The sequence below is a fragment of the Budorcas taxicolor genome, chromosome 4 (assembly GCF_023091745.1).
Source record: "Budorcas taxicolor isolate Tak-1 chromosome 4, Takin1.1, whole genome shotgun sequence".
NCBI classification, from domain to species: Eukaryota; Metazoa; Chordata; class Mammalia; order Artiodactyla; family Bovidae; genus Budorcas; species Budorcas taxicolor.
This window is the reverse complement of record NC_068913.1, coordinates 45,143,530-45,170,762: the sequence shown is the minus strand read 5'-3', so window position 1 is coordinate 45,170,762 and position 27,233 is coordinate 45,143,530. Positions and strand designations below refer to the sequence as shown.

General features: G+C 42.6%; 1 protein-coding gene across 1 annotated transcript in view; it reads right to left on the bottom strand.

The window, feature by feature from the left end:
- The window catches only part of MAGI2 (membrane associated guanylate kinase, WW and PDZ domain containing 2), a 1,481,671-nt gene that overhangs the window by 62,565 nt on the left and 1,391,873 nt on the right, over positions 1 to 27,233 (bottom strand). Inside the window, exon 21 of the mRNA XM_052638336.1 lies at positions 20,187 to 20,325. Coding sequence (XP_052494296.1) covers positions 20,187 to 20,325 — 139 coding nt within the window. The remainder of the gene's footprint in view (positions 1 to 20,186; positions 20,326 to 27,233) is intronic.

Sequence of the window (27,233 nt, the reverse complement as noted above, 5' to 3'; positions counted from 1 at the left end):
CAACTCTACACATGGATATCACCAAATGATCAATACTAAAAACAGAGTGATTTTATTTGCAGCTGAACATGGAGAAGCTCTATATAGTCAGCAAAAACAAGACCTGGAGTTGACTGTGGCTTAGATCATTAGTTCCTTACTGCAAAAATCAGGCTTAAATTGAAGAAAGTAAGAAAAACCACTAGGCCATTCAGGTATGACCTAAATCAAATCCTTTATGATTCGAGATAGTAGAGGTGACAAATAGATCCAAGAGAATAGATCTGGTAGATAGAATGCCTGAAGAACTATGGACAGAGGTTTGTAACACTGTGCAAAACCATCCCAAAGAAAAATAAATGCAAGAAGGCAAAATGGTTATCTGAGGAGGCCTTACAAATAGGTGAGAAAAGAAGATAAATGAAGGGCAAAGGAGAAAGGAAAACAATACACCCAATTAAATGCAGAGTTCCAGAGAATAGCAAGGAAAGATAAGAAAGCCTTTTTTAAGTGAACAATGTAAAGAGATAGAGGAAAACTATAGAATGGGAAAGACTAGAGATCTCTTCAAGAAAGGGAGATCTCAAGAAAATTGGAGAGATCAAGGGAACATTTCATGGAAGGATGGGCATGATGAAAGACAGAAATGGTAAGAACCTAACAGAAGCACACTTGATTAAGAAGAGGTGGCAAGGATACACAGAAGACCTACACTAAAAAGGTCTTAACGACTCAGATAACCACAATGGTGTGGTAACTAACAGAGAGCCAGATATTGTGAAGTGTGACGTCAAGAGGGCCTTAGGAAGCATTACTACGAACAAAGCTAGTGGAGGTGATGGAATTCCAGCTGGATTATATCAAATCCTAAAAGATGATGCTGTTTAAAGTCTGCACTCAGTGTGTCAGCAAATGTGGAAAACTCAGCAGTGGCCACAGGACTGTGAAAGGTCAGTTTTCTTTCCAATCCCAAAGAAGGGAATGCCAAAGAATGCTCATACTACCATACAGTAGTTCTCATTTTGCATGCTAGTAAGGTTATGCGCAAAATCCTTTAAGCCAGGCTTCCGCAGTACGTGAACTGAGAAATTCCAGATATACAAGCTGGGTTTAGAAAAGGCACAGGAACCAGAGGTCAAATTGCCAACATTTGCTGGATCACAAAGAAAGCAAGGGAATTCCAGAAAAAAACATCTAAACTACTTCTTCACTGACTACCCAGAGCCTTTGACTGGGTGGATCATAATAAACTGTGGAAAATTCTTAAAGAGATGGGAATACAGACCACTTTACCTGTCTTCTGAGAAACCTGTTTGTGGGTCAAGAAGCAACAGTTGGAACCTTACATGGAACAATGGACTGCTTCAAAATTCGGAAAGGAATAAGACAAGACGTATAATGTCATCCTGTTTATTTAACTTATATGCAGAGTACATTATGAGAAATGCCAGACTGGATGAATCACACACTGGAATCAAGACTGCCAGGAGAAATATCAACAACCTCAGATATGCAGATGACACTACTGTAATGGCAGAAAGTGAAGAGGAAGTAAAGAGCCTTTTGATGAGGGTGAAAGAGAAGAGAGAAAAAAGCTGGCTTAAAACTCAATATTCAAAAAACTAAGATTATGCATCCAGTCCCATCACTTCATAGCAAATAGATGGGGAAAAAGTAGAAGCAGTGACAGATTTTATTTTCTTGGGCTCAAAATCACTGCAGATGGTAACTGTAGCCATGAAATTAAAAGACGCTTGCTCCTTGGAAGGAAAGCTATGATAAACCTAGAGAGTGTATTAAAAAGCAGAGACATCACTTTGCAGACAAAGGTCTGTACAGTCAAAGTTGTGGGTTTTCCAGTAATCAATTACGGATGTGAGAGTTGGACCATAAAAAACGCTGAGTGCCAAAGAACTGATGCTTCTCAATTGTGCTGGAGAATACTTTTGAGAGTCCTTTGGACTGCAAGAGATCAAACCAGTCAATCCAAAAGGAAATCAACCCTGAATTTTCATTGGAAGGATGGATGCTGAAGCTCTTATACTTTGGCCAGGTGATGTGAAGACCCAACTCATCGGAAAAGACCCTGATTCTTGGAAAGATTGAGGGCAGGAGGAGAAGGAGTCAACAGAGGCTGAGATCATTAGATAGCATCACTGACTTAATGGACATGTATTTGAGCAAACTCTGGGAGACAGTGAAGGACAGGGAAACCTGGCATGCTGCAGTCCATGGGGTCACAAAGAGTCGGACACAATTTAGCCACTGAACAACAACAGCAACAGTACTGTTATTTATACACAGTCCTCTAGAACTTTTGTTTCATCTTGTAAAACTGTTACCCTGTGCCTGTTGAACAATGCCCCTTACTACCCTGAACCCCTGGTTAACCACCATTTCACATTCTAAGACTTGACTGCTTCAGTACCTCATATAAATGGAATTATGCAGTATTTGTGTTTCTATGATTTGCTATTTCACTTAGCATAACGTCCTCAAGTTTCATTCATGTTGTTACATGTATCAGGATTTCTTTTTTTTTTGAAGACTGAATAATATTCTACTTCTTTATCTATTTGTCCAAAGATGGACATTTATGTTGCCACTACCTCTTAGCTATTGTGATTAATGTTGCAATGAACTATGAGTGTGCAAATATCTTTGAGATTCTGTTTTCAATTATTTTGGATATATACCCAGAAGTGAGAATGCTGGATCGTATGGTAGTTCTATCTTTAATCTTTTGAGAAATCTCCATACCATTTTCCATAGTGGCTTCACCACTTTACATTCCCACCATCAGTGCACAAGGGTTCTCATTTCTCTACATCCTTGCCAAAAACTTGCTATTTTGTTTTTTTTTCCAAATAGTGGCCAAACAGATATGAGGCAATATTTCATTACAGTTTTGATTTGCATTTCCTTGGTCCCTAGTGATGTTGAACAGCTCATTATATGCTTATTGGCTATTTGTGTATCTTTGTGGTCCAAACATAACACAAGCAGGGGTTTCTAGCTAGAGCTTCTGTGGGCCCCACAGCTTTGGGTATGGGAAGACTGGGACTTGGTTTCACTGTATTTGACAGCTGAAAGGCAATCAACATTTCACTTCTATGCTGAATAAGCAATGAGGTTTTTTTTTCCCCCCTCATGGCCATTGCCTAAAATTTCACTTTGAAAACAAGCTAAAGATATTGATTTCTATATGCCCAGGGGTGATAAGCTATTGATAGAAATAATAGGAAAAGGCCAACTGAACAGATGTATTTTACTTGTAAAATATAATTTTTCTCCCTCCTGGCACTTGATATGAAAACACAGAGACATCTTAAATATAAAAAAGAGCTATTAAGATATCTTGCTTTTTTTTTTCTGTTAGTAAATTTTCATAATGAATTACAAAATGATCCAATTTAGTTTTCAAAGGCACTGTTAATAAGAGGCGATCTTTCTCCAGAAAAACCTTGTATATGACAGCAACTCCAAGTAGTCCTGTGAAAAATGATTGTGTCCATGCATTAATGGTGAGGCGATAAGGGACAGCAGGCACTGTGTCCCTGAGTACCAGTCACAAGGTAAGCAAGCCTGGAGCAGGTGAAGAGGCAAATTCTATATTCTCAGTCTCCTTTCCTGACTTACCCTTCAACCCCAATTTTCTGGGCTCTTCCCTGGAGACCCCATCTGCTGAAGCCACAGGGCTCTGATTTACTTGCTTGTTGTGAATCACTATTTAAATGTCCACACACATCTTGAAATTCCATATGGGTTTTTATCCCAGATTAGTTCATTCACTTACTTTCAATGCTAGAACTTGAAAGGAACTGAGACATCCAAAAACTGAACCCTGTATTTGTATAGCGAGGAAACAGAGGCCCTGAGAAGGTGAGTAACTCTTGAAAGGCCACGCAGTTTGTCAACGGTATCATTTCTTAATTTTTCCCATTTTTTTCCCCCCTTGACAATGGCTGTGCCATCTTCCCACATACTTGGGATTTTGTCCGGGGATAATTTTTGAGTTCTCCTAATTCTTATTCCCTTTATGTCAACAGTCACCAAGTCTTAATGATTATTCTTTCAAGACTCTTGATATTGTCACTTCTGCATTTTACTTCTATTTTCAACACCTCATTACCCCCTCCCTGAATTTCCTAAGTTAATGTTAACAGCCTCCGTATATAATATTCCTACTTATCTGATCTATTGGTGATTCTCCATTCAGCTGCTCAGTGCACTGACCTGGGGCATGTTTCAAAAAAAAAAAAAAAAGCAGCATACCTCGCACTATCATCACTCCTGGCACCAGTCTGTTTTAATTGGTTTGGGGAGGAGCCTCTATTTTTTTAACGAAGTCCCCCAGGTGATTCTAATGAGTAGCTGGATTGACATAGGTCACAGCTCCCCATGTGAAAGAAAACACCTTATAGAAACAAAACTTAGGGTGAAGTGAAGTGAACTGAAAGTCACTCAGTCGTGTCTGACTCTTTGCAACCCCATGGACTATACAGTCCATGGAATTCTCCAGGCCAGAATACTGGAGTGGGTAGCCTTTCCCTTCTCCAGGGGATTTTCCCAACCCAGGTCCCCTGCATTGCAGATGGATTCTTTCTCTGTCTGAGCTACCAGGGAAGCCCAAACTTAGGTTAACCAGAGACAATTACTTGGAACATTCAATTAGCCAGTTTTTCTCCATTCAACTCTGAACAGAAAGCAATATATTACAAGAAAATAAGTAAAACAATCAGGTAGTTATTAACAAACAAATAGATATCTGCTTCTGATTTCGGCTGAGAAGGTCAGTGGAAATTTGGGCCATCCTCCTATGCCTCCAATAAAAGCCTGTGTAGAAATTTGCTCACTTCCTCTCATGAGCGCACCAAAATAACAACTAACTGCTGATGAACCATCCATCAAAAAGACTGGAATCTACAGAAAATGATAATCTATATCTAAAGACATAAAGAAGAAACTGCAAGATGGTAGATGGGACACATGTGATATAATCAAATCTCATCCCCCACAGGTGGGTGACGCACAAACTGGAGAACAATTAGGTCACAGAAGTTCTCCTATAGGAGAGAGAGCTGAGCTGCACGCCAGGCTCCCCAGCCTGGGGGGTCTGGCATTGGGAGGAGTAGCCCCCAGAGCAGGGCTTGAGCACAGGAGTCCCACAGGAGGAGGGGAAACAGAGACTCCACTCTGGGAGGGCACACACACTCATGCCTGGGTCAGACCTACCTGCTAGTCTTGGAGGGTCTCCTGGGGAAGTGGGTGCAGCTGTGGCTCTCTGGGTTCATAAAAGCTGGTGGTAGAAATATCAGGGAGTGTTCCTCTGCTTGAACTCTTAGTGGAGGCAGACAGGAGCAGTTAGGACCAAGACCTGGCCCCACAGAACAACGTTTAGGCTCATGCTGGGACTCCTCAGGCCAAACAACCAGCAGGATGGGAACACAGCTCCAACCCAGTGGCAGGCAGGCTTCTTTAAGACTCCAGTGAGTAGACACGCCCCTAACAAGGCCCTGCCCAGCAGAGGGCTAAGACCCAGCCCCACCCACCCATGGGCCAGCACGACCTCTCCCATCAGGAAGCCTTTCACAAGCCTCTAGACCAACTCTCCAACAAGGTGGCAGACACCAGAAACCAGAAAACCACAACCCAGCAGCTTCCGGAATTGAGTCTGGAAACACCGGGGACAGGCTGGTCCCTGGGCCCTTGAGTGATCGAGGGGACTGAAGTGCTAGGACATAGAGCACACCTCTACAGAGGGCCACTTCTCCAAGGTCAAGAAATGCAAGAAACCTTCCACATACACAAAAATACCAGTAGAAACTCAGACCAAATGAGATGGCAGTGGAACAAGATAAAGCTCCAGAAGAACAACTAAGTGATGTAGAGATAGGGAATTACCCGAAATTTGATATAGAATGATGACTTAATGATACTGCAAGACTTATTTACTCATTCACATACTTGTTCACTCTCTCTGCAAAGCACTGTTATAAGAACCCAAGGTAATATCCAGTATTTGAATTCCATAAAAGGGAGAACATGTGAACACCGATAACCATGTTGCAAAACAGAGTGAGAGGGAGCAGAAGAGATGTATGAGGAGGGATGGGACTCCAGAGGACTGAGAAATTACTTCTGATTGATGGATCTGGGGAGGATTCATGGAGAAGGCAGCCTTCAACCTGGTTTTTGAAGGAGGACATGGTTTGGGGAAAGGGTTTTCCAAGGTAAGGGATGAGCATGAGCTCATTGTCCGGGAACACCGGACAATGCCAAGTGTTTCAGCAGCACAGATGGGTAAGGGGATACTGTGGGCGAGGAGAGAGAAGACAGATTTGAATGGGGCTGCATCAGGGATGCTCTGAGGACTCATTTAACATTGTGTGTGTGTGTAAGGAAAGTCTCCAAGTGGGGCGGTCCTTTAGGACAATCAATTGCTCTGGCATCAGTGATCAGGGAAGACTTCCCATAGAAGTAGGGGCTATTTCACCCTGTAGAATGGGCCTGAACAGGAATAGAGCGACAGGAGGAAAGGAGGAGAGGGCCCTTATGAGAAATGGGGAAGTAAAATCACTTGAATTTGGGAATTGATTGTATATATATATATATATATACATACATACATACATATATATGAGTGTGAAGGCACTCAGATGGTTTTGAGCTGGTCAACAAGGAGGGTTGATGGTTTCTTAATTAATAGGTGATTCAAGAGGAGGAGGAGTTTAGGAGGAGATATCATGAATAATTTTGAACACACACATGTAGGGCATCTGGAGACAAATGTTGAAAGGGCAAGTGGAAGTCTTGGGAATGAGGTCAGAGATGGCAAAACAGATGCCAGAGTCATCTGTATGGTGGTGACAGGTGGGGCCATGAGAACAGATGAGGTCCTGAGGGAGGAGTTGGGGATGGGGTGTCACCGCATGAGAAGAGAGTTGAAGGAGACCCCTGAGGAGCAATCAAAGAAGAAGGAGAAAATTCAGCTAATGCACTGACCACTAGTCTCAGCTTACAGGCCGTCCCAAGGGGATGAATGGTTGACTCCATCACTGGATGTTGTTACTATGGTGAGGCTGGTGATCACTGAGGGGACGCTTTTCACTGGAGTCCTGATGATGAAATCCAGATTTCAAAGGCCGAATGTGTCAGGGGAAAAGGGAAACTCAAGAGCATGCCCACTTTCAGGATACTGTGTGCCTCGACCCAAGAATGTAACACAGTACATTTGAGAATGGTTTCACCAAGATGGTGATTAAAGAGTGTTTTTTGTAAACAATGAGCACTCTGTTTTTCTTACAGAGTAGAATTGGTTTCTTATTCATCTTTGTATCCTACCTACCCCTGCCCTCTGAAAAACCAAACCAGAAGAGCCCGGCCTTTGCCCCATGATTGGACCTGAGCACCCACGGTCTCGCTGGGGGGGTTCCCAGTGTGGCTCCGACCTGGGGCAGTGCGCGGGGAAGGCCTGCAGGGAGGCCCCTTCCCTCCGCCACACAATGTTAGCATTAGTGGAGTGCGAGCGCCTGCGCTGCGCTGAACCAGCAGGCTAGGCCCTGCCCCTCCCCTTTGTTTCCTAACTGCCTCCATTGCCTTTCTGCCTGCGGCCTCCCTGAACCTCCACCCTGGCTCCCCTCCGTCTCCTCTTCTGGAAGAGATCCCTGGCTCTCAGACCGCCCTCGCTTGCCACTCAGATGTGACTGTGCCTGGCAGACTCTCCTCTCCTCTCTGACTATTCTCTCCTCTGCTCTCTACGCAGCAGGGTCTCTTGGGGAGAGCCCGCCCCATTCCAGGATGGCCCTTTCCAGGTCTCCCCAAATGCTCCACCCTTGAGCACCACATCCTACTGCCCTGCACCTGGGCTCTTCCCCTGAGGCTCCTCCAGGCACCAGAAACTCACAAATCTGAAGGCAACCTCATCACCTTTGTTCCTGAACTTGCTCCTTCACCCATGCCGCATCATCTTCCACTTAACTCTGGCCACAGCTCTGCTCCCTGAACCCTTCCTTTGTATTCACTATTGACCAAGCTTTATTTCCATCAATGAAATGCCTGCAGTATCTCTGAAATCTGTTTCCAACGTGCTGTTTCCGTTACCACTTCCCTAATTCTGGTCCTTACATTATTTGCTTCAACTTTTACAATAACATTTTAATTGTCCCCAGTTTCCTATAAAAAGCTATTGTAAATACTATTGAGGCACAATTCCAAATACAGATAATTTCACCCTTCCACTTAATTTTTTTGATGACATGATTATTTCAAATTCCCTTATGCAGCATAGAAGGCCCTTTTCACTGAGCCCCATTTTAATGTTCTTTCAGTCCGACCCTCTCCTTTTCCTACTTCTCCGGTATAAGAGCCACTGTGCCTCCTGCCCACACAAGTGAAATCATACTTGTCACTCGAGGCCCAGCTAACATGTCACCTCTTAGGTGGAGCAGAATCTTCTACAACTCTGCTCAGCAGATTTCAGGGGCTGTGTCCCTTGGGCTCTTAGCCTTCGTTGCTGATACTATCCTTACTTGTCCCCTTACCTCATTCTCTCCCCATCACTCCTCCTTGCTTTCAAAGGCATAGGGTAAGAGACTCTCTCATTAATCTTTATCTCCCTAGAACCAAACAAGGTGCCTGATAGATGCTGGTGGAACTGAACTGAGACCACAAAGAGCGCTCTAATTCTTTTGTTGTTGGTTTTTAGCTAATGGCTTTAGTGAATTGATTGAGGACACCTTACCTGCATGGATTACAAACTAGTTAAAGTAAATTATATGACAAGCACATACATTTCTTTTGTCAGAAACAGAAATCTATACCTCTTTAAAGCATGGTCACTGGACTAGATGTCCCCAATAATGATTCCATGGCTTTTTATTTTTTCCAGTACATTGCAACTGTCTTCTTTATGTCCTAATTTAGGTTTCCCCTGATCAATAACTTATCCTTGAGACACACTTTAGAGAAACGATTCATTTAAAACTTATGTCTTTGTAGACATCTTCAGGGAATGATTGTGATAGGGTGTGTGTGTGTGTGTGTGTGTGTGTGTGTGTAGACACATATCCACATAAATGTATTTGATAAGGAAATGTTCAACAATAGGCCAATTCAATAATTCACTTACAGAATAATATTTCCTTTCATCCTTAATTCAAACCAGTCCTAGATGGCAACTAGCAGGGTTATTAACAATTGAAAAATATATTTCAGAAAACATTCAGAAGGCCAGCTTAAAAACCTTTGTTGGAGAGATGCTTAGCCATGGCTGGGAGAGTGTAAGGGGTCGGGGGGGCGCGGGTAGAATCGAGTCAGAACTGAGAAGTGTGTCAGTCTGACTCCTGTTTCCATGGCAAACCGTAGGAAAACCGAGCATGTGTATCAACTACTTCTGAAAAGTTAAACTGACATTTTAAAATTGCAGTTTTTAAAAACTGCTGGTAGTCACAGATCTACTGCAAGATTTGACAGTGGACATGGGGGCTACTCTAGGGATGTAGTTAAGGGGTGAAAAGCTGCTTGAACTATATTTGCAAAGCTGTTATTTATATTTTGCTTTATTTGTGTGTGTGTATGTGTGTGTATGTAACCTACAGGATGTTTAATTTCCTTAAGAATTTTTACCAAATGTTATGCTAAAATATAGCACGAGAATGTCCACTTTGAAATCGTTAGATACAAACTTAGGACTACTTAAAAAAAAATCATAACTGTTTTTTCCCCTTAAACTCGGTGCATCGCTGAGTATGGAGAGGGAGAGTTAGAAGATCTGGTCCTTAATGAATAACCGGCATACACAGGTTGGAGGGTAGCACAACACTGGGGGTAGTTCTGGGTTCCCAGGGCTAACATGTCTGATGACTGTGGCTCTCTCCGTCTGGTGTAGAAAGAGTGGCCTCGTGGGAGCTGGCCAAACCAAACGTGGGCTGAGAGAAAAGACATTTTGTTTTTCTGCACTGACGCCCAGGGATTGTTTTCTGAAGTGCGTGTGCGGAGCTCACCCAGTGCTGCCTCCGCTCTATGTCCCCTCCCAGCCCTTCCTTCCTGCTGGGACCATACTGGGCTAGAACCCAGGAATGAGGGCGTCTCTAATTTTCCTGAATCCACAAATCTTATCCTCACCACTTATAAGGTCTCAGCTATAAATATTTTCCAGAGCTCTAGCAGTAATTAGACAAGCTACTATGAAAGATAGAGCATTATACATCAGTTAAAAACATATGCAAAACCAAAGCTCATTAGAGAAAGATAATATTCATGCAGATTTTACAAACCGTGTCTTTAGGGTGGCCCAATAAGTAGAAATATGGGGACCCATGCTTGTCACTTTTCATGCACATGGAGAGACTGGAAGGTACCATTCCTAAAGGAAGGGGAGGAACAGCCTAGGACCAATCATTAGAATTAACAGAACCAGTGACAAAGATATAGTATTACTGTTAGAATCAAGATTGCTTAGTACGTTTAGAGTAGCTGAATAAAAATTATCTAGGCAGTAAGAATAAAGACTTTAAGTAAAGCTGACCCTATTGAGCATGCAGCAAGTGAAATTAGTGAAAAGACTGAGCTACATGTGTATTCCAAAAACAGATTTTTTTTTCTCAAAATATTGAGGGCATCCTGAGGTGCTTTTAAGGAGGCACAAATGTTTAAAATATCTCGAAATCATAATATCAGAATTTTTGCAGAATTTTCTCATAATTAGAGTGTTTCAGTGAGACCAGCTGTCATTTGAGAAGTCACAGTAATCATGTTTCTAAATTTTGAAAAACCCTCAACTTAAAGCCATGGTTTGCCTATGTTTATATTTATGTTTTCTCTAATAATCTCATGAATTCTTATAGCTTGTCTCTTCTGTAACAATTTGCTCATTTAGATTCAAACTTCACAGTTGACTTGCTGGCCGTATTTGTTTTCTGGAAACAAAAAAAAAAAAAGCTGAAGAAAACACAGCCAGGTTTTGCCTGTTCTATGTGGCTGTACTCGCCTGTCCAAGGGCTATGCTCTGAAACCTGCCTCTTAGCGGCTGCCTTGGTCTAGGCCTATCTCAGCTCCTGGGCTTCAGTTCTTTACCGACATAAAGATGGTACTAGAAATTCTGGGCTGTCAGTGATCTCCACCAGACGGGCCCTGGGAGATGTAATAACCAGTCCCTGCAGCGCTCAATGCCATGTTGTCTTAGCTGCATACAGTGTGAGGCAGAGGGTGATGTGGGGCTGCTGGATCAGAAGCACTGAATCCACATAGATCAGACATTTCGGAGCCTGATCCCCTCTTTGCCAGTATATTCTTATGATACAACCCCTCCCCCAGCCCCCATCTCAATGCCTAATTTGCTCCATGCGCTTCAACACACCAAACAGACAGTGCCCGACGTAGATGTCTCATTATGCCCCCCCTCACCCCCTGGGGTGTTTTTTACCGCACAGCTGTGTTGAGGGGTGTGCTGTGCTAAGTTGCTTTCGTCGTGTCCGACTCTTTGGGGCCCTATGGACTGTAGCCCACCAGGCTCCTCTGTCTATGGGATTCTCCGGGCAAGAATACTGTAATGGGTTGCCATGTCCTCCTCCAGGGGATCTTCCCCACCCAGGGACTGAACCCACATCTGTCATATCTCCAGGCGGATTCTTTACCACTAGCCCCACCTGGACAAACAATTTGAAGTTAAAGGGAAAGTAGAGGCTCTCTGTGGTGCGGAAACTAACGCTTAACAATGAATGTCAGGAGGGAAATGAAGTTTCAGGATTTATTAACTGAGTTTACCATTTAGCCCCGCCAAGATGCAAGTAATTTTGTACAAAAAACATCAAGTGGTTTTACTATCAAGCACAAAAGGGTCTCATTTAATTCTAAACGTGGCCTTTACTGGGCTTGAAAGACACATGTGCTAGGAAACGTTGGAGCCAGAGGGTCAAACAAAAGAGCCCAGAACACGGTGGGGAAAATAGCTGTGAAAACTGTAACAGAAATTACGGTGAAATGTGAAAAACAGATGCATCCTGTGCTTGGCATATTCGACGCATACGCCATGAGTCCTAAAACCCACGTTCAGTCTGAAAACCCAGGGTCCTGATGAGGATCACTCTTTGCTGCAGACTGTGTACCAAAAACACCAGAGACTTGTGACAGGAGTGTAAATGCAGGCTCCTCTCTACGCAAGTGTCTGAGCTGCCTTAGAGCAAACCGCTGTTTAGTCTGGGCTAAGTTTGTTGTTTCTATTAAAAATTTTTTTGAACCCAAACAGCACGTTGAAGAGTGTGTGATTCTCATCGTTTATAGAGATTTTGCTACAATTAGAGCATATAATTCAAGCCTGGAGTAAGGCATTATATAATCTTATTTTGGTCCTGTCTGAGGCAGTCCAGCTGAAAAGAAAACCTGGGAAGTCTTTGTCAGAACAGGACATCGGGGTAACCCTATCTGTGAGCAAAGTTGTAGGCAGAATTCTCAAATAACAAAAGAAATCCAACATTATGGACTATTTCCTTCACTAGAAATGAGGGGTTTTTAGTACTTTAGTTTATAATGAATTATTTGCTTTGGGAACCCTGGGATAGGACTTACGGACCCCAGAGCTTAAGGACTGCTCTGGAGACTTGACGTTTGCTGGTTGTGGCGGTTGGCTGGATCTACCCAAGAATTTGTCTTATGATATTAAGCTCCATTCTGAGCACCTGGATAACAGGATGCTGTTAGCAAATTCCCTCATGGGGTCAACATCTTTTGTATCATCTCTGTTTTGAGACAAGAGAACAATCAGACAGTGGAGAAAATGGCTTTGGCACTTAGCACCAGCTTCATAATGGGTAGAGTTGAAGGGTCACAAGCTTGACTTGAATCAACACCATCATGCTATGAACACAGATCAGACTGTCTCAGTGAGGAGGGACACTGAGCTGAGTGGGAGCTGAGCTGAAACTGTCACAAAAACCTGAGACTGAAAAAAGGGAAGACAATCTTGTCTCCTTTCTTTAATCTTAACGGTTGCAAGCCTGAATGGAGAGTGATTCAGATCTGACGGCCAAGGGGGAGCCGGGTTGAGGGGTGAGGCTCATACAGCAAGAGGTCCACAAAGACACAGAGAGGCCAAGAAGTAGAAACTCCTCAGGTCTGTACAGGAGAGCTAGAGGAGACAAAGCCAGCCATCTCCATGGCATGAAATTACCTGGGATGATACTTGAAAAATACAGAGTCCTGGGCCAAATCGACCCAACTCTGTGTGTGTGTGTGTGCACGCGCACATATGGTGCATGTGTGTGCAGATGTAAAACCATGATGTAAGCTTTCTTTCCTCTTAACCTTAATACTTTGATCTCCACTCCTACCCACGCTCTGCTCACCATGTAAACAAACAAACCAACCTTTTCTTGATTCTGTGACTTCTCTGAGATCCATTTCAATGGTCTTACGGAACTCATCAGCATTTTGTCTAAGAGGCTGCCTTCTCCCTGGACTGTGGTGAAAGCAGCCCTTGCCCAGGAGAGTTCAGCTTCATGTTAGGGGAGGCAAGAGAAAGTTTTATCAGAACCTAAATCCAACTGTCCAGCATGAGTTACTGGAGGAGTTGGATTTTTTAGGTTTTCCAAGATGCGTGTGGAATCCTTCGCAGTGGGGTTTGGGAAAGATAGTTGTTTACTCATTTGTCTCCTCCAACAACGTACTGTTAAAGAACTGAAAGGAGGTAGATCTCAAGAGCAAAACTGGTTTTCCTTGCTTGATTTCTTGGTTACTTCATGGTCTAATATATTTTATCAGAGTCTTAAATACCTAAAGTGTTGACTGAGGGAAGTGGGTCACTTAATATATCCTGAAAGAGAAGAGTGTATGTTGGAAAGACTATCAAGAAGGAATATCATCATAGTCCAGGGTTTCCAATAAAACAATATGAAGAAATGGGATTTCACCCTCATTTTTAAAGCACGTTAATAAACGAGGTTTTGGCTGACCAGTGGGGAAAAGAATTTCAGAGTTGGGCATCCTTCAAGGAATCCCCTGGGTACGACTCCATGAAACAGGAACTTATTGGAAGTTTCATGGTTTGAACATTTCCTGGGATTCCCTAAATTCTGAAGAGAGCAGTCTGGAGCCTTCTAGCCAAGGAAGGACTCTGTTCTCTGCAGGATGCAGCCAGAGTACTGCTGACTGCCTGTCCTCTTCCCTGGTCTGGCTCAGTCAGGGTGAGGGGAGTGATTTGTGGAACCACTCATGGGAAAGGGAGATACCCTCAACCATGAATGTCAGAAGCTGAAATTAAATTTCAGAATTTATTATTGAAGCCAGCGCCTTTTGCCCTATTAAAAATGCAGGTGAAATAGTGCAAAGGCTATGGAACCATTTAAAGCTCCCATAAATGTGGTCTCTGAGGAAGAGGCAAAGGCAGCAGAGACTCTCCCCGTGTCCGCACCAGGGACACCTCAGGCTGTGAGGTTACATTGCTCCAGGCTCCATGTCGAGGGCCGCGGGAGGGGAAGAGCAATGATTAGCAAATTTGCTGAAGAGAATTCTATCTCACTAACTTGGAACTGAGAATAATTCAGCCAAGGTATAGGCAGAAATGTATCCATACTCAGCGAGTTCTTTCTTCAGAAAAAGTACGAATTATTAGTATAAATATTACAAAGGAAATGCTTAACAGACAAAAGAAGCCAAGGGCTTTTCAAAGATTCTTAACCCTCTAGATGTATTTATTAAAGCCACATATAACTAGTAAAACTAATAAAAAACTAATAGTTTTTTCATTAGAGTAGATCCTTTGAGACATTTTAATCAGTCACCCCTCTATTAAAATCAACTGTTACACATATCCTCATTTCAGACTGTCAGCTCACAGAAGGCCAGGACTGTGTCTTACTTTCAGTGCCTGCAAAGTGCCTTGAACATAGTAGGTGCTCAGGAAAATCCTGATTGAGTTGAGAAAATAGTAATGATATTAATTAATGATATTAATTACAGGATCTGCCTCACCTCACATGGAATATTTATTTGGTAGGAGTACAACGTCTAGAGTTGACCTTTGTATGATCAGAGGAAGAAAGGACTTGAACAAATAATTGTTAACCAGATTATAGGAGCATGCTTATAATAGTCACATGCCAATGCACATTGTTAAAGAAGAATACATGAAAAAATAATGTTAATTGCCATATAAGTAGAGACTGGTACTGCTTAATCTGTTGCTCTGATACTACTGTAAATTATTTTCATTTACTGATTAAAGGAAGACCTTTAACTATTTAGCCCATTCATTTCTTCAGCTAGAGTATGAATGCAGTATGGTTCAAACAGATCTTTTCTTACCTAATGCAGTTTTATTACACTTGTAAAATGTAAACAATTTCATTTATTGTAGGCCTTATATTAGTCAACACCTATCAAAGATGCAATTAACTTTGAAAATGGTAGTGCAGGAAGAAGTCTAACTCATGGATTGATGATTTCTTTCCCCAAAGGGAGATGTGGGCATTAGTGTTAATTGTCCCTGGGCATTCTGAGAATTGTGCTTCCTCCTGGGAACCCTGTCTGGCCTCCTAAGACCATTGAGGCCATTTACAATCAAACTTGCTTCGGCATTCTTGTCATAAAGACCTGCAATGCTGCTTAAGAGAATCAACCAGACCACCAACCAAGAATGGAAGGCATAATTTTTTTTTTTTTTTTAATTTTGATGAGCTCTGAACAGCAAGTATTACCAGGGGAAGGCTCTGCATTGGCCTGAACTGCCGGTGGAGGACATTTTTTCATCCAGTGGCACTTCTGTTTACCGAGGCCCTGGCTCTGTGGCTCAGTGTGTACATCAAGTGAACATTCCTTACAATCCTTGAATGCTGATGGAGTTAATTTGCATAATACATTCCTATGCAGCTTTAGAATCAGGATCCCTGTTTTCTTTTCTCTTAGACTTTTTAGATTTAATTGGAACTGCAACAGTCAGTTTAAGGAGGGCACTGCTTGCTTCTGCTGCATCCGTTTTTGATCTTTTCCTCAGTATGCTGGAATCAAATTGCCTTCTTCCTGCCAGATGTTGAGATGTTTGTGTCAGGGGAGGGGGGCGCCCAAGCTCTCATTGAGTTTACAATCAACAAATTCTTACCCTGAGGACTAGAGTGCAGTTGAAGTGCCTATCTCCTGAGCTGCTCTTTCAAGGACTTAACTATGAAAGCAGCTTCTCCTTCGAAGCCCTTATTATCCCCCCTCCCCTGCCACAGCTGCTCAGCCACCTCTGTGAGCAGCCAGTATGCTTGCTAGTGGCTGCCTTTGCTTATTCCTGCCTCTGGATCGGCTGAGGTGTGTCTGCTTAGTCTCATGGTAATTATGGATGGCATGTTTGCAGCATATTTATTCCCTTCCTCAGCTCACTTGGCTTCACACTGACTTTGTTTAGTCAACAATCTGACAGATTACCTGGGGTAATTTTTTCTTCCCATTGCACCTGTGCTTATCTCTCTGTCACAAACCACCTTAAGGACTCTGAACCAGAGTTTTCGTATTTCTCTTGACTGAGATCAGCTTTCTCCTGACATGTCCAGAAGTCCAGATAAGGGACGGCTTCAGAGCTGTTCTGAATTCTGAATTCTGCAGGTATCAGAGGTAGGGCCGAGGGTTATTACCTAAACCCCTTCCTAGCCTGCTGTTCACCAGTCTCTTCACCTTCAGAGTTCACTCTCACCCGGACGGGGTTAAGCCTGAACACTTCCCTAACTGGTAAAGTCTCCTCTAGATTCGGATAAACTCCCTTTAACAATCTTTTGAAACTGGATTTTATGCCATTTCAAATCTTAAAGGGCAAACAAAGGAAACAAACATAGGATTAAACTCATAGTTGACAGAGAAATCAGTTTTCCTGTCATTAGGGTGCATTTGGACAAAGTGGATTATATATGGGTTACATCTACTATAAGCCCAAGGCAAAGGAACCCTACTCCAGTACTCTTGCCTGGAAAATCCCATGGACGGAGGAGCCTGGTAGGCTGCTGTCCATGGGGTCTCGAAGAGTCGGACATGACTGAGTGACTTCACTTTCCCTTTTCACTTTCATGCATTGGAGAAGGAAATGGCAACCCACTCCAGTGTTCTTGCCGGGAGAATCCCAGGGACGGCGGAGCCTGGTGGGCTACAGGGTTGCACAGAGTCGGACACGACTGAAGTGACTTAGCAGCAGCACTATAAGCCCAAGCATCTTCTTTCACTGCTCTTGTTGCTATTATTTTGTTTTGTTACCTGCACCCCCAGCGACTTCCCCACTTTTTTATGTCCAAGATAGACTAGAGTATATTTTAATAAAAATTTTCATTAAAGTACCTTAATAAAAATATACTCTAGTCTATCTTGGACAAAAAATATTCTTTGTCATGAGATAGTCGATTTAATTGATGCTGGAGGAATTGCGATGCTCCTTAGCTGCAAGTACAGACACCACGGGCATCTATAGAGTCTGTGAATGTGGCCACTTTGTGATTTGTTCCTGGTACCGGAATGCATTTTCAGAGCAGGGCTGTGACTGATACCTCAGAAAGGCCTCCTTGCCAGTCTGGTCCTCGGCTGGCATCCGGGAACGTGGCTGGTAATTCGTTCCCTCACTAATATAAACCTTTCCTAAGTGATACAAGTCTCTCACTGTATCTCAACTGTTTGCACAAGCAAAGTGGTTTATGCTCAGCACCTGCTGTCCTTCTGGGAGTGTGGGATTCTGGTATGTGCCAGGCAGAGGGTGCCAGCATGACTGGCCTCCAGGAGAAGCCATGGGCACTGAGTCTCTTATGAGCTCCCCAGGGCAGCCATACCATCAGGGCAGCACTATTAGTACACACATGCTGCTGCACTCTTACTGCTGCGTGAACGTCCTCTGGGTGATCCCTCACGGGAGACAGAGAAAGCAGAGGAAGCCTGCGTGTGGGTTCCTCCGATTCTACCTGTGGTGTTCTTCCTTACGATTCTACTGGGTATCCTTACTATTTATATATAAGTGTCATAAATCTGAGCCGTGACCACAACAACATTCTGTGTCTCAGGAGTCTTATAGGCAAATACCTGAATGTGGGGTGGCCTTGGGGACCCCTAAAACAGCCCCCTCATGAGGCACTGTGAGATTTCAGAAATATCATTTGATGGCATTATCCTCAAAAATGCTGATCTGAGCCCTACCCTCTTGGTTTTTCACGCATAATTTTGGTTTAGAGTTTCCTAAAGAACTAATGTTTACTTAGTTTATAACTATTCATTTACTTCCCTAAAGGAGATTGCTTTACTGTATTAAATTTGTTCTTTTATGACATAATCTCTAAAATTACAGTCACCATCCATGTCAAATCTAACATCAAAAATAGCTGAGAAGCTCTACTGCTACCAGTGTGTATGATTTTATATTACATTTTAGAAGAATATATTTAGAAGAAATTCTGCAATACTGCTAGAGTTAACAATATTAGTTAATATTCAAAAGTGTGCCCAGATATTTAACAAACTCTCTTTGTTTGTTAATTTTAGAATTTAACTTTAACTAGATATTTTCAGATGATGTTAAGAATTAATGGGATAATGTTGACATGGTCTTGAATTTTCATGTTGTTCAGAAACATATTTTTATTTTTATGCCTCGAGGCAGCTTCATGCTGATGCATCACAGTCTGAGTTATGCCACATGTTGGTTGACAGACTGTTTTAACTGCTCTCTGTAGAGCAGCAGCTGGTGTGGTGGGTGCTCAGAATAAGGACCAAATAGTGATTCTACAAAAAGAATAGAAAGTTCAGGACAGCCATGTTATTCAGATTAACTTTTTAAAGATTAATTTGTTAGAACAATAAGAACAACATTAATTCTATGAGAATTTCTGGGTATAGATAATAGGTCTTGGCATGGAAGGAAACACACCTTGAAAGCAAAGTCTTTTGTAGAAGTGATAGAATTTCACTGGTTGGTTTCTCATTACTGAATCTCTTCATGTCCAAGGGTGCAAAAAATGATTCTATTTCAAGAGTTCAGATTATTTACAAAGGGAAGAATGCCAATGCCATTGAACAGGCTCAAGTCTGTGCTTACTGATAATATTAATAATTAAAAATATTTTATTAGATCCAAATATTAAGGATGGGAAGCTGGGATGAAATATTTCCCTGGGCATATGGCCAGCCCTAGAAACTTCTAAATGCTGCCCTACTCTTAATGTGAGGATTTGCCAGCCCTTCTTGTAGACTTTCAGTATGTTCAAGACCCTGGAAACATAACGTATTTAAGGGCCTTTGAATTCAGATATTTAAACTGAATTCAGGATTATATCTGTTCTGCTAAATAAGCATTCAGTAAGTTATTAGGTAACTTAGGCAGAAAGCACAATTTAAGAGGAAAAAGTACTACGTAGATTTTCAAGAATGGAAGAGTGAAAATGGGAGTCAGTTTAATCTAGATCAACATCCTCAGCTACTTATTCAGATCAGTGGTTAGATCTTATTTCCCTAACCTGGACATTTACTATCTGTACTACTCTTGACTGACGTCTGTCTGTCTCTCTGTTACTCCCTGAGACTAAAGACAAGCCAAGATTTCTCTCTTTCTCATGTTTCTGATATACTAGGGTAATGATGTTGGCTGTACCTTAAATGGGCTTTGGGGAAATAATGCTACAGACTTCCCAAGGCAAATCTATGAATTAAAATGCACCGTAAAGCCTTCCTCACAAGCATCTAGATTACACAACGTAAGAGTGAACTTTTGGAATATCCTTGAACTCCAAGGCAATGCAACCATTGCCTGAACTGAAGTTTATGTTTTAATCTTCATAGCCTGAAGATTTGGTCTTGCTGGTCCCTTGGCCCAGGTTACATATCCCACAGGACAGTCTGATGCATGAGTCATTTTAGGAAATAATTGATAAATTACTGTGGACTCAAATGAACAGAGGACTATCAGTCAAATAACAGAAGTTCTAATATATAAATTTAGCCAGATCTCCCAGCACACTCAGAGATGCCTTGAAAGGTCCTACATTCGCTATTTTCAACATTACCTAAATAAGGGAGCAAAAGAAAGAGCTCACAAACATATAATATATACTTTGTCCTTAAATATACACGTGTATAGATCTATGTCCACTGATCACTAAATATATATCTAGGTAGAATTAGAGAACTTTTGTAGCTTTATAAATAAGCATAGGCATTTATGGGCACAGAAGAAACAGAAAAAATACGAGTCAAAATGTGAAGCGTACCATACTCTGGGACCTGTCCCGTCCCGCGCTTCAGCAGTAGCCTCACTCTCCTTCCGCCTGATTTGATGAGCTCTATTGCTCTGGCGTGGGTCATGTCTCTTGTGCTCTCCCCATTGATTTCAATGATCTGATCTCCTACCTGTTAATTAAAGAAACATCACGTTAGCCAAAGATGGTTTTATTCAAGTTATATTTCTAACAGAGAAGCACCCATAGATGACCAGTTTCCAGAGAGCAACAGAAAGGCTTGGTTGCAGCCTGCTGCTCCTTAGTAGAGGCTAATCCCTGGCTGCATCCTGAATCTGACCACCAAACTTTATTTATCTTTGTAGAAATTCAAATATTAGACCATGAAGGTTGTGATGGTATGTCACTTTTATTTAGCCAGTATGACAGAGGTCATAATTAAACTATTTAGGATTTTCTTAAAAAATTAGGGGATGTGTTTGATGCTGCAATTCAAAATAAGCTGGCATCTTCGCTTTGAGTCAAGAAGTAAATATTTTAAGGCCTTTTCATTGAACACAGGGCAGGATCTAATTCAGTGTGTTGGATGGAATGATTGGTTTTCGGGCTTCTCTGAGAATTTTTGTTATGCATCATTTATTTACATTTCCCTGGGTGATGCTGTGATATTGGCCTCTTTGTAAATAGTGGTTGGTTGATATTCAAGTTTGATGATGAATTTTCTATCACAGTCCTTTGAATTAAAAATGACTCCATTCTCCATACATGACTAATGCTCTTGCTAAATCTTTGCCATCCTCACATCTGACTGCCAGAAACTCTTTGGTTAAATACCAATTCCTCTTGGATTGTTGACAATACCTAGGCATGTCAACCTACTTCAGTAGTCTTGCCTGGAGAATCCCATGGACAGGGGAGCCTGGTGGGCTGCAGTCCATGGGGTTCCAAAAGGTTGGACATGGCTGAAACAACTGAGCATGCATGGGTTCCATAAGCAGCTCCCATTATCCTTTGTGAATAGATATTTGGAATAAAAGAGGTTCAACCATGAGCACACCATGTAACTCCCACAGTACTATTACTGTCAGGAAACTTGGAATTAAAATATGTTTCATTTCAGTGCAAGTCACTTAAGACAAATTAGCCAGGACAAGCACAATGAGTTGCTTTGCAGAAATGCTATTTTAGGTAGGTTCCTGAACTTGATAATGCAGACAGAATTGCAAATAAGCCCCTTTTAAGGGAGCACTATCAAAGTGAATGCTATAGGCTGGACCAGAACAGGAACAAAAAATTGCTGTCACAACAGCCAAAGGGTAGAACAAAGTGGGGGGAGGGGAGAATAAACACGTGTTTATTATAGCAAAGAAGTGATGTATGTGCTTGTGTGTGTGCTATGTCACTCCAGTCATGTCTGACTCTGTGTGACCCTATTGACTGTAGGCTCCTCTGTACATGGGATTCTCCAGGCAAGAGTCCTGGAGTGGGTTGTCATGCCCTCCTCCAGGGAATCTTCCTGATTTAGGGATCACATCCACATCTCTGCATCAACAGGCAGGCAAGTAGGTTCTTTACCACTAGCGCCATCTGGGAAGCCCATGGAAATGATGCCTCTACCTAAATAGGATTCCCTAAGGGGCTTCCCTGGTGGCTCAGATGGTAAAGCATCTGCCTGCAGTGTGGGAGATGGCAACCCACTCCAGTACTCTTGCCTGGAAAATCCCATGGACAGAGGAGCCTGGTAGGCGGGTCGCAAAGAGTCGGACATGACTGAGCGACTTCACTTTCACTTAAGGGGAAAGGACTTCAATGTAATGAAGGTAAAGGCTCCCCACTTTGTATACTCGGTGGCCTTTGGAAGCACTGTTTCAAGGCAGTGGAAGAGGTTGCCCTCAATGACACAAATTCCACATAGAAGAATCACTAAAGACAGGACAAAATTAATTTGTTTTAGGGCCAAGGTTTGCACCAGTTTTCTTCATTCAGGTCTCCTTTACGGTCTCCTTTCCCAGGAGGCACCAGGCACAGCCTGAAGTCCAGCAGCTAGCCTGAGGTCAGGTATCCAAGCCAGTGGCAGAAGTGGGACCAATTATCCCTCTCTCAGCAGTCGTCGCCTGTGTCTGAAACCCCAAGGCCCAGCATCACATCGTAGAAGTAAAGCACAGGTTTCAGTGAAGCTGTTAGAATAGAGTCTTCATTCCTGGCTACTCTCTTCAGGTTCACATACCTGACTGATTGCTAAACATCTCCTCCACTGGGATGTCCAGCAGGCCACTCCAGCTCAACACCAGCCGATCGGGCTCACCATCTTTCTCCTCAGATGGTTTGTCCTCTCAAGTCCTCATCCTGGACAACAGTGCCACCATTCACCCAAGCTAGAAACCCGGGGGTCCTGCTGAGCTCCTAGTTCAGTTCCTGCCTCCCTCTGGATTATTCCCACCAATATCTTCACATGGTCACCAGCATCATTCTTCTGAGGGAAATCTCCCCAGATGCCTCATACTCACTGAGGCAGCTAGGGCCTTCCATATGCCACTATTCCCTTGCCTTGTCTTCCCTACAGGCCTGGTGCTTTCCTAATCTTCCCTCAAGGCCAACCCAAGCTCTTCTCCCCAGGGATGACTTCCTAGACCTTGTCTTCACCTCAAGCAGAAGTGTGGAATCCCTCGGCACCCCAGTTATCACTGCACCCCAATATCTATCACACTTCAGTAGGGAATTATGCCTCTTTGTCTTCCCTCTTAGATTTTGAACTTCTTCACTCATCAAACAATTTCTGAGCACTTATTATGTCTTGGACAGTCTACTGGGAGATCGGATAAATAGTGACAAAAAGTATAGCTTTTATTTACAACACATTCTCAGTCTAGTTGGGGGAGAAAGTGGGTAAATAAGACAGTTACTGTTCAATATATTTTTGCTGTGACAGAAGTGTACAGAAAGTGCTAATGAAAGAGAAGTGAGGGGCATCTAGATTAGAATAAATGTGGCTGGTAGTCAGAGAGAGCTTCCTACAGGTAGTGACATCTCAACTGGATTCTGAAGTATCCGCAAGAGTTCCCTTGGCAAAGGAAGAGGAAGAACATTCTAGGTAGAGAGGACAGCATATGCAAAGAGCCTGAGGTCTGAGAGCATGGTATATTTGGGGGAACTGCCGGCAGTTAATTCTGCTACTCAGGGGTTTGGGCTTTATTTTAAAGGCAACAGTAAAGCACAGAAAATTTTGAACAGGGGGCAAGCTGACCAGGAAAACAGAGTGGTGTTTAGAAATTTCCCTGAGACATCAGTATGAAGAGTGGGCTGGAGAGAAAGTAGCAGATTGAGGAATGGAGCTGAAGTTGTGAGGCTGTCATGTTGTTTATTCAGATGAGAAATTGGAAGACGTGGGGAAGGAAATCATAGGATAAATGAGGGCAGGGACTACGTCCCATTTGACTGTTTATCTTGTATGGGGTTCACTGTACATATTTGTAAATGAATGAATGAATGAATGAATGAATGAATTAAGCATTTCCACACAGCTCATCTTGAGACCCATGGCGGGAGGGGGTTATACGTTCTCTTGATCCAAAACTTAAACCTTGACAGCCACCACTGCCTGAGGACACTTCTCTCTCAAGACTGACATTGCAACAAGAATTGTATAGGATTCTTATGGGGTGATAGAAACATTAACAGCCATACTTAGAAAGTTTGATGCTTTCATTCTCTTGTCTATTTGTTATTTTCCCTTTCCCTTGCTAACAGCCATGAGAATTAAGGGAGGAAAATATGGCCAGGGAGAGGTGGTGAGTTGGAAGATTGTGTAGGAGTTGGAGGAACAGAGGGTTCAAGGGCTTCATGGGGCTGGATGTGGTGTGTCTCCAGTGTGGGATTTTCAGGACTAGGCTCTGGGAAGATTTTTACTGAGTTTTTGGAAGTCTGAGCTGACCTCTTGGCTTGGCAGCATTCCATATGGGATCCCCTCAGAAGAAGAAAATAACTCTGATGCTGGTTGAACTGAAGGTCCTTAGCCCCTTGTCTAAGATTTTCAGTTTCTCCCAAGCCCCTGTCCATTCCAGGGAGCCAGGGAGCCAGTCTTCCTGCCTCACTGGGAGCAATGGAAGTTTGAAACAGTCCAAGATCTTGGCAAATTCAGGAAAAAAACTTGGTGGTGGTGGCAGTGGGATAGATGCTGGTTGGGCAATGAGATGGAAATGCTGCCACTGTTGAAGATGCGAATCTTATAGGCATTCTGGGCATATTGCAAAAGCGGTTAAGCTCATCTGGACCTAGTGTCAGAGGTAACAAACAGTCCAGGCCCAGCCAGGAGATGCCCATCTATCCTTGTGAAATGACACAAATGCTAAAAAGGTTTACTCTTCACTTTCAGTCCAATACCAGTCTTATACATAGTTATTTGACATGGAATTCCATAAAGAAATTTGAGAAGTGATTCTTTTCACTTTCATCCTGTGAGCATCCAGATGAATAAGAAAATGAATTTGTCAGGGAAAGAAGAGATTCTCATTCCCTTCTGACTTTCATTTAGCTGCTGGGTGTGGCCAGTTGAAGGGTCCTTTCCCTATGTGGCATGTGAATATTTGGGGGAGTTAATTTGATAATGGAATATTACTCAGCTATTAAAAAGAATACATTTGAATCAGTTCTAATGAGCCTATTATAGAGAGTGAAGTAAGTCAGAAAGAAAAATACCAATATAGTATATTAACACATATATATGGAATTTAGAGATGGTGATGATGACCCTATACACAAGACAGCAAAAGAGACACAGATGTAAAGAACAGACTTTTGGACTCTGGGAGATGGAGAAAGTGGGCTGATTTGAGAGAATAGCATTGAAACATGTGTGTTACCACGTGTGAAATAGATCATCAGTCCAGGTTTGATGCATGAGACAAGGGGCTCAGGGCTGGTGCACTGGGATGACCCTGAGGGATGGGATGGGGAGGGAGAGGGGAGGGGGGATCAGGATGGGGGACACATGTATACCCATGGCTGATTCATGTCAATGTATGGCAAAACCACTACAATATTGTAAGGTAATTAGCCTCTAATTAAAATAAATAAATTAATTAAAAAGATAGTTTTCAATGCAAGAGAGAAAAAAAAGAAACAATGGAAAACATGCAGGTTGTTCAGGGATGAAGAAACAGACCAGTTGTGACTCTAATGTAGTCTCCTCTTTCTACACGCTTCACCACGGAGCTACCTTCACCTGAGTTGTGGTACTAAATGAAACTGAAGATCTCTACTTGTTCTCAGAGAACTTTTAAAGTATCAAGTTTGAGTTAGAGTTGAGAGAGGGATAGAGAGAGAATGGAGGCAGTGGGGACGACAAAGAAACAGACAGATGGCCAGACAGCCATAGACATAATTCAGGAATGTGCATGTTGTTTTATGGGGATCAAGGAGATGTTAAATGTAGGAAACTAACCAAAGGATATAACATGAATTTTAGGCATTCTTTTTTTTTTCCCCCCTGTGAAAGAAATACTTGTATCTGTGGTCCCCTTGGGAAACTGGCAACCTCACAGTGGTGTCTTAGGGGCAAGGCAGAGTGAGAGAAGGCTGCCATCTTGGCTCAGCCTAACAAGTTCTTCTGCATTTCTACACACAGATTTCTATTCACATCTTGGCAGGTTTTTCTCTTTCCTAACAAAACTATTACTAAGTCCTTGAACTTGCTTGAGGCTCTGCAGGTAAAACTTCTCTTATTGGAAAGCCAAGGCAGGTAAAGGTAAAAGTTTCAGTATATATGTACATATTGGCCGTGCCATATAGGATCTTACTTCCCTGACCAGGGATCAAGTCTGGGCCCCCAGCCATGAAAGCACTGAGTCCTAACCACTGAACCACCAGGAAATTTCCCAGTTTCAGTATTTCTTAAGCAATTAATAGTCCAGGTTGTAAGAAAAAAAATAAGCTCTATACTGTACACATTTTTGTAGACAGTATTTGGTTCGACTCAACGAAATCTTTACAAGGACTATATTAATTCTGGGCTTACTGCAGCCCCTAGTCATGGTAGTTTCCACTCAAGGCTTCCTCAGGTTTCTCCACAAACATTCCCGGCTGGTTGCAATCAGTTCACTGCCTTTATACCACAAGAATCTATTTCATATGATTATGTGTGACTGAAGTGATCCTAGATTATAACTAGGTGTGAGGAATTGAGCTTCTTTAGAATTTTATGCCAAAAAATAGTTGATGCCTCTATTCGCTGTTTCATGAAAAACTTAGCTCTGGACCATTTGTGTGGCTAATGGTCTGAGGTCACAGGATAGTTTTGTCATAATTCTTCCCTTCGAGGCTGGTTTCTCCCACTGACTCTAGATCCCTCACAAGCAAGGAAAGCGCCTCCTGCCTCCGTGTCATCTATACCTGCCACAATTCCCAACAAGTATGCCCTCAGTTAATCATGTCTGAGTAAATGAATTTCAGGTTTGCTTTTCAGTTATAGTAACCGTCTTCGTTTTCATGACACAGAAAACTCAGCTTTCGAGCACCTCTGCACACCATAAAGCCATCTTGAAATACTGCCTTAGGCACTTGCAGCCAAATCACAGCAATTTCAACAGTATTACAAGAGACCGAATGAGGTTTCAGTAAAGGTGGCCTATAAAAATTGCTAGAGACAGGTATGTTATTGTTATGGAAACAAATGTTAAAGGATCGAGAGAAAGAAGAAAGGAGGCTGAGTCTAAATAAAATCAGAAAAACAAAATTAGAATTCGGGCCTTCGCTTCTGCCAGAGGCATTGTCACTGGGTGCTATGACAACAGGACACCTGGTCTGTGAGGGCCCTGCTGGAGCAAAGGACAGGCTGATTTTCACCTCAATAGTGGCCTGTACTATATTATGGTTTTTTTCACAATTAACCTTTGTTAGATATTATTTAATGACTATTACAGTATAAATCTTTTCCAAGGGGTCACACTGAGTGCTTTGGTTTACTCCCCCATGTCTTCCATGAGACTGTTGATTGAATTAGACAGGATCCAAGTGTCTATTACAGGACCTGGCTCTAGTTATAAAACTGTGGTGCACAATTGCCTCAGCAAGGCACAGGAGCCC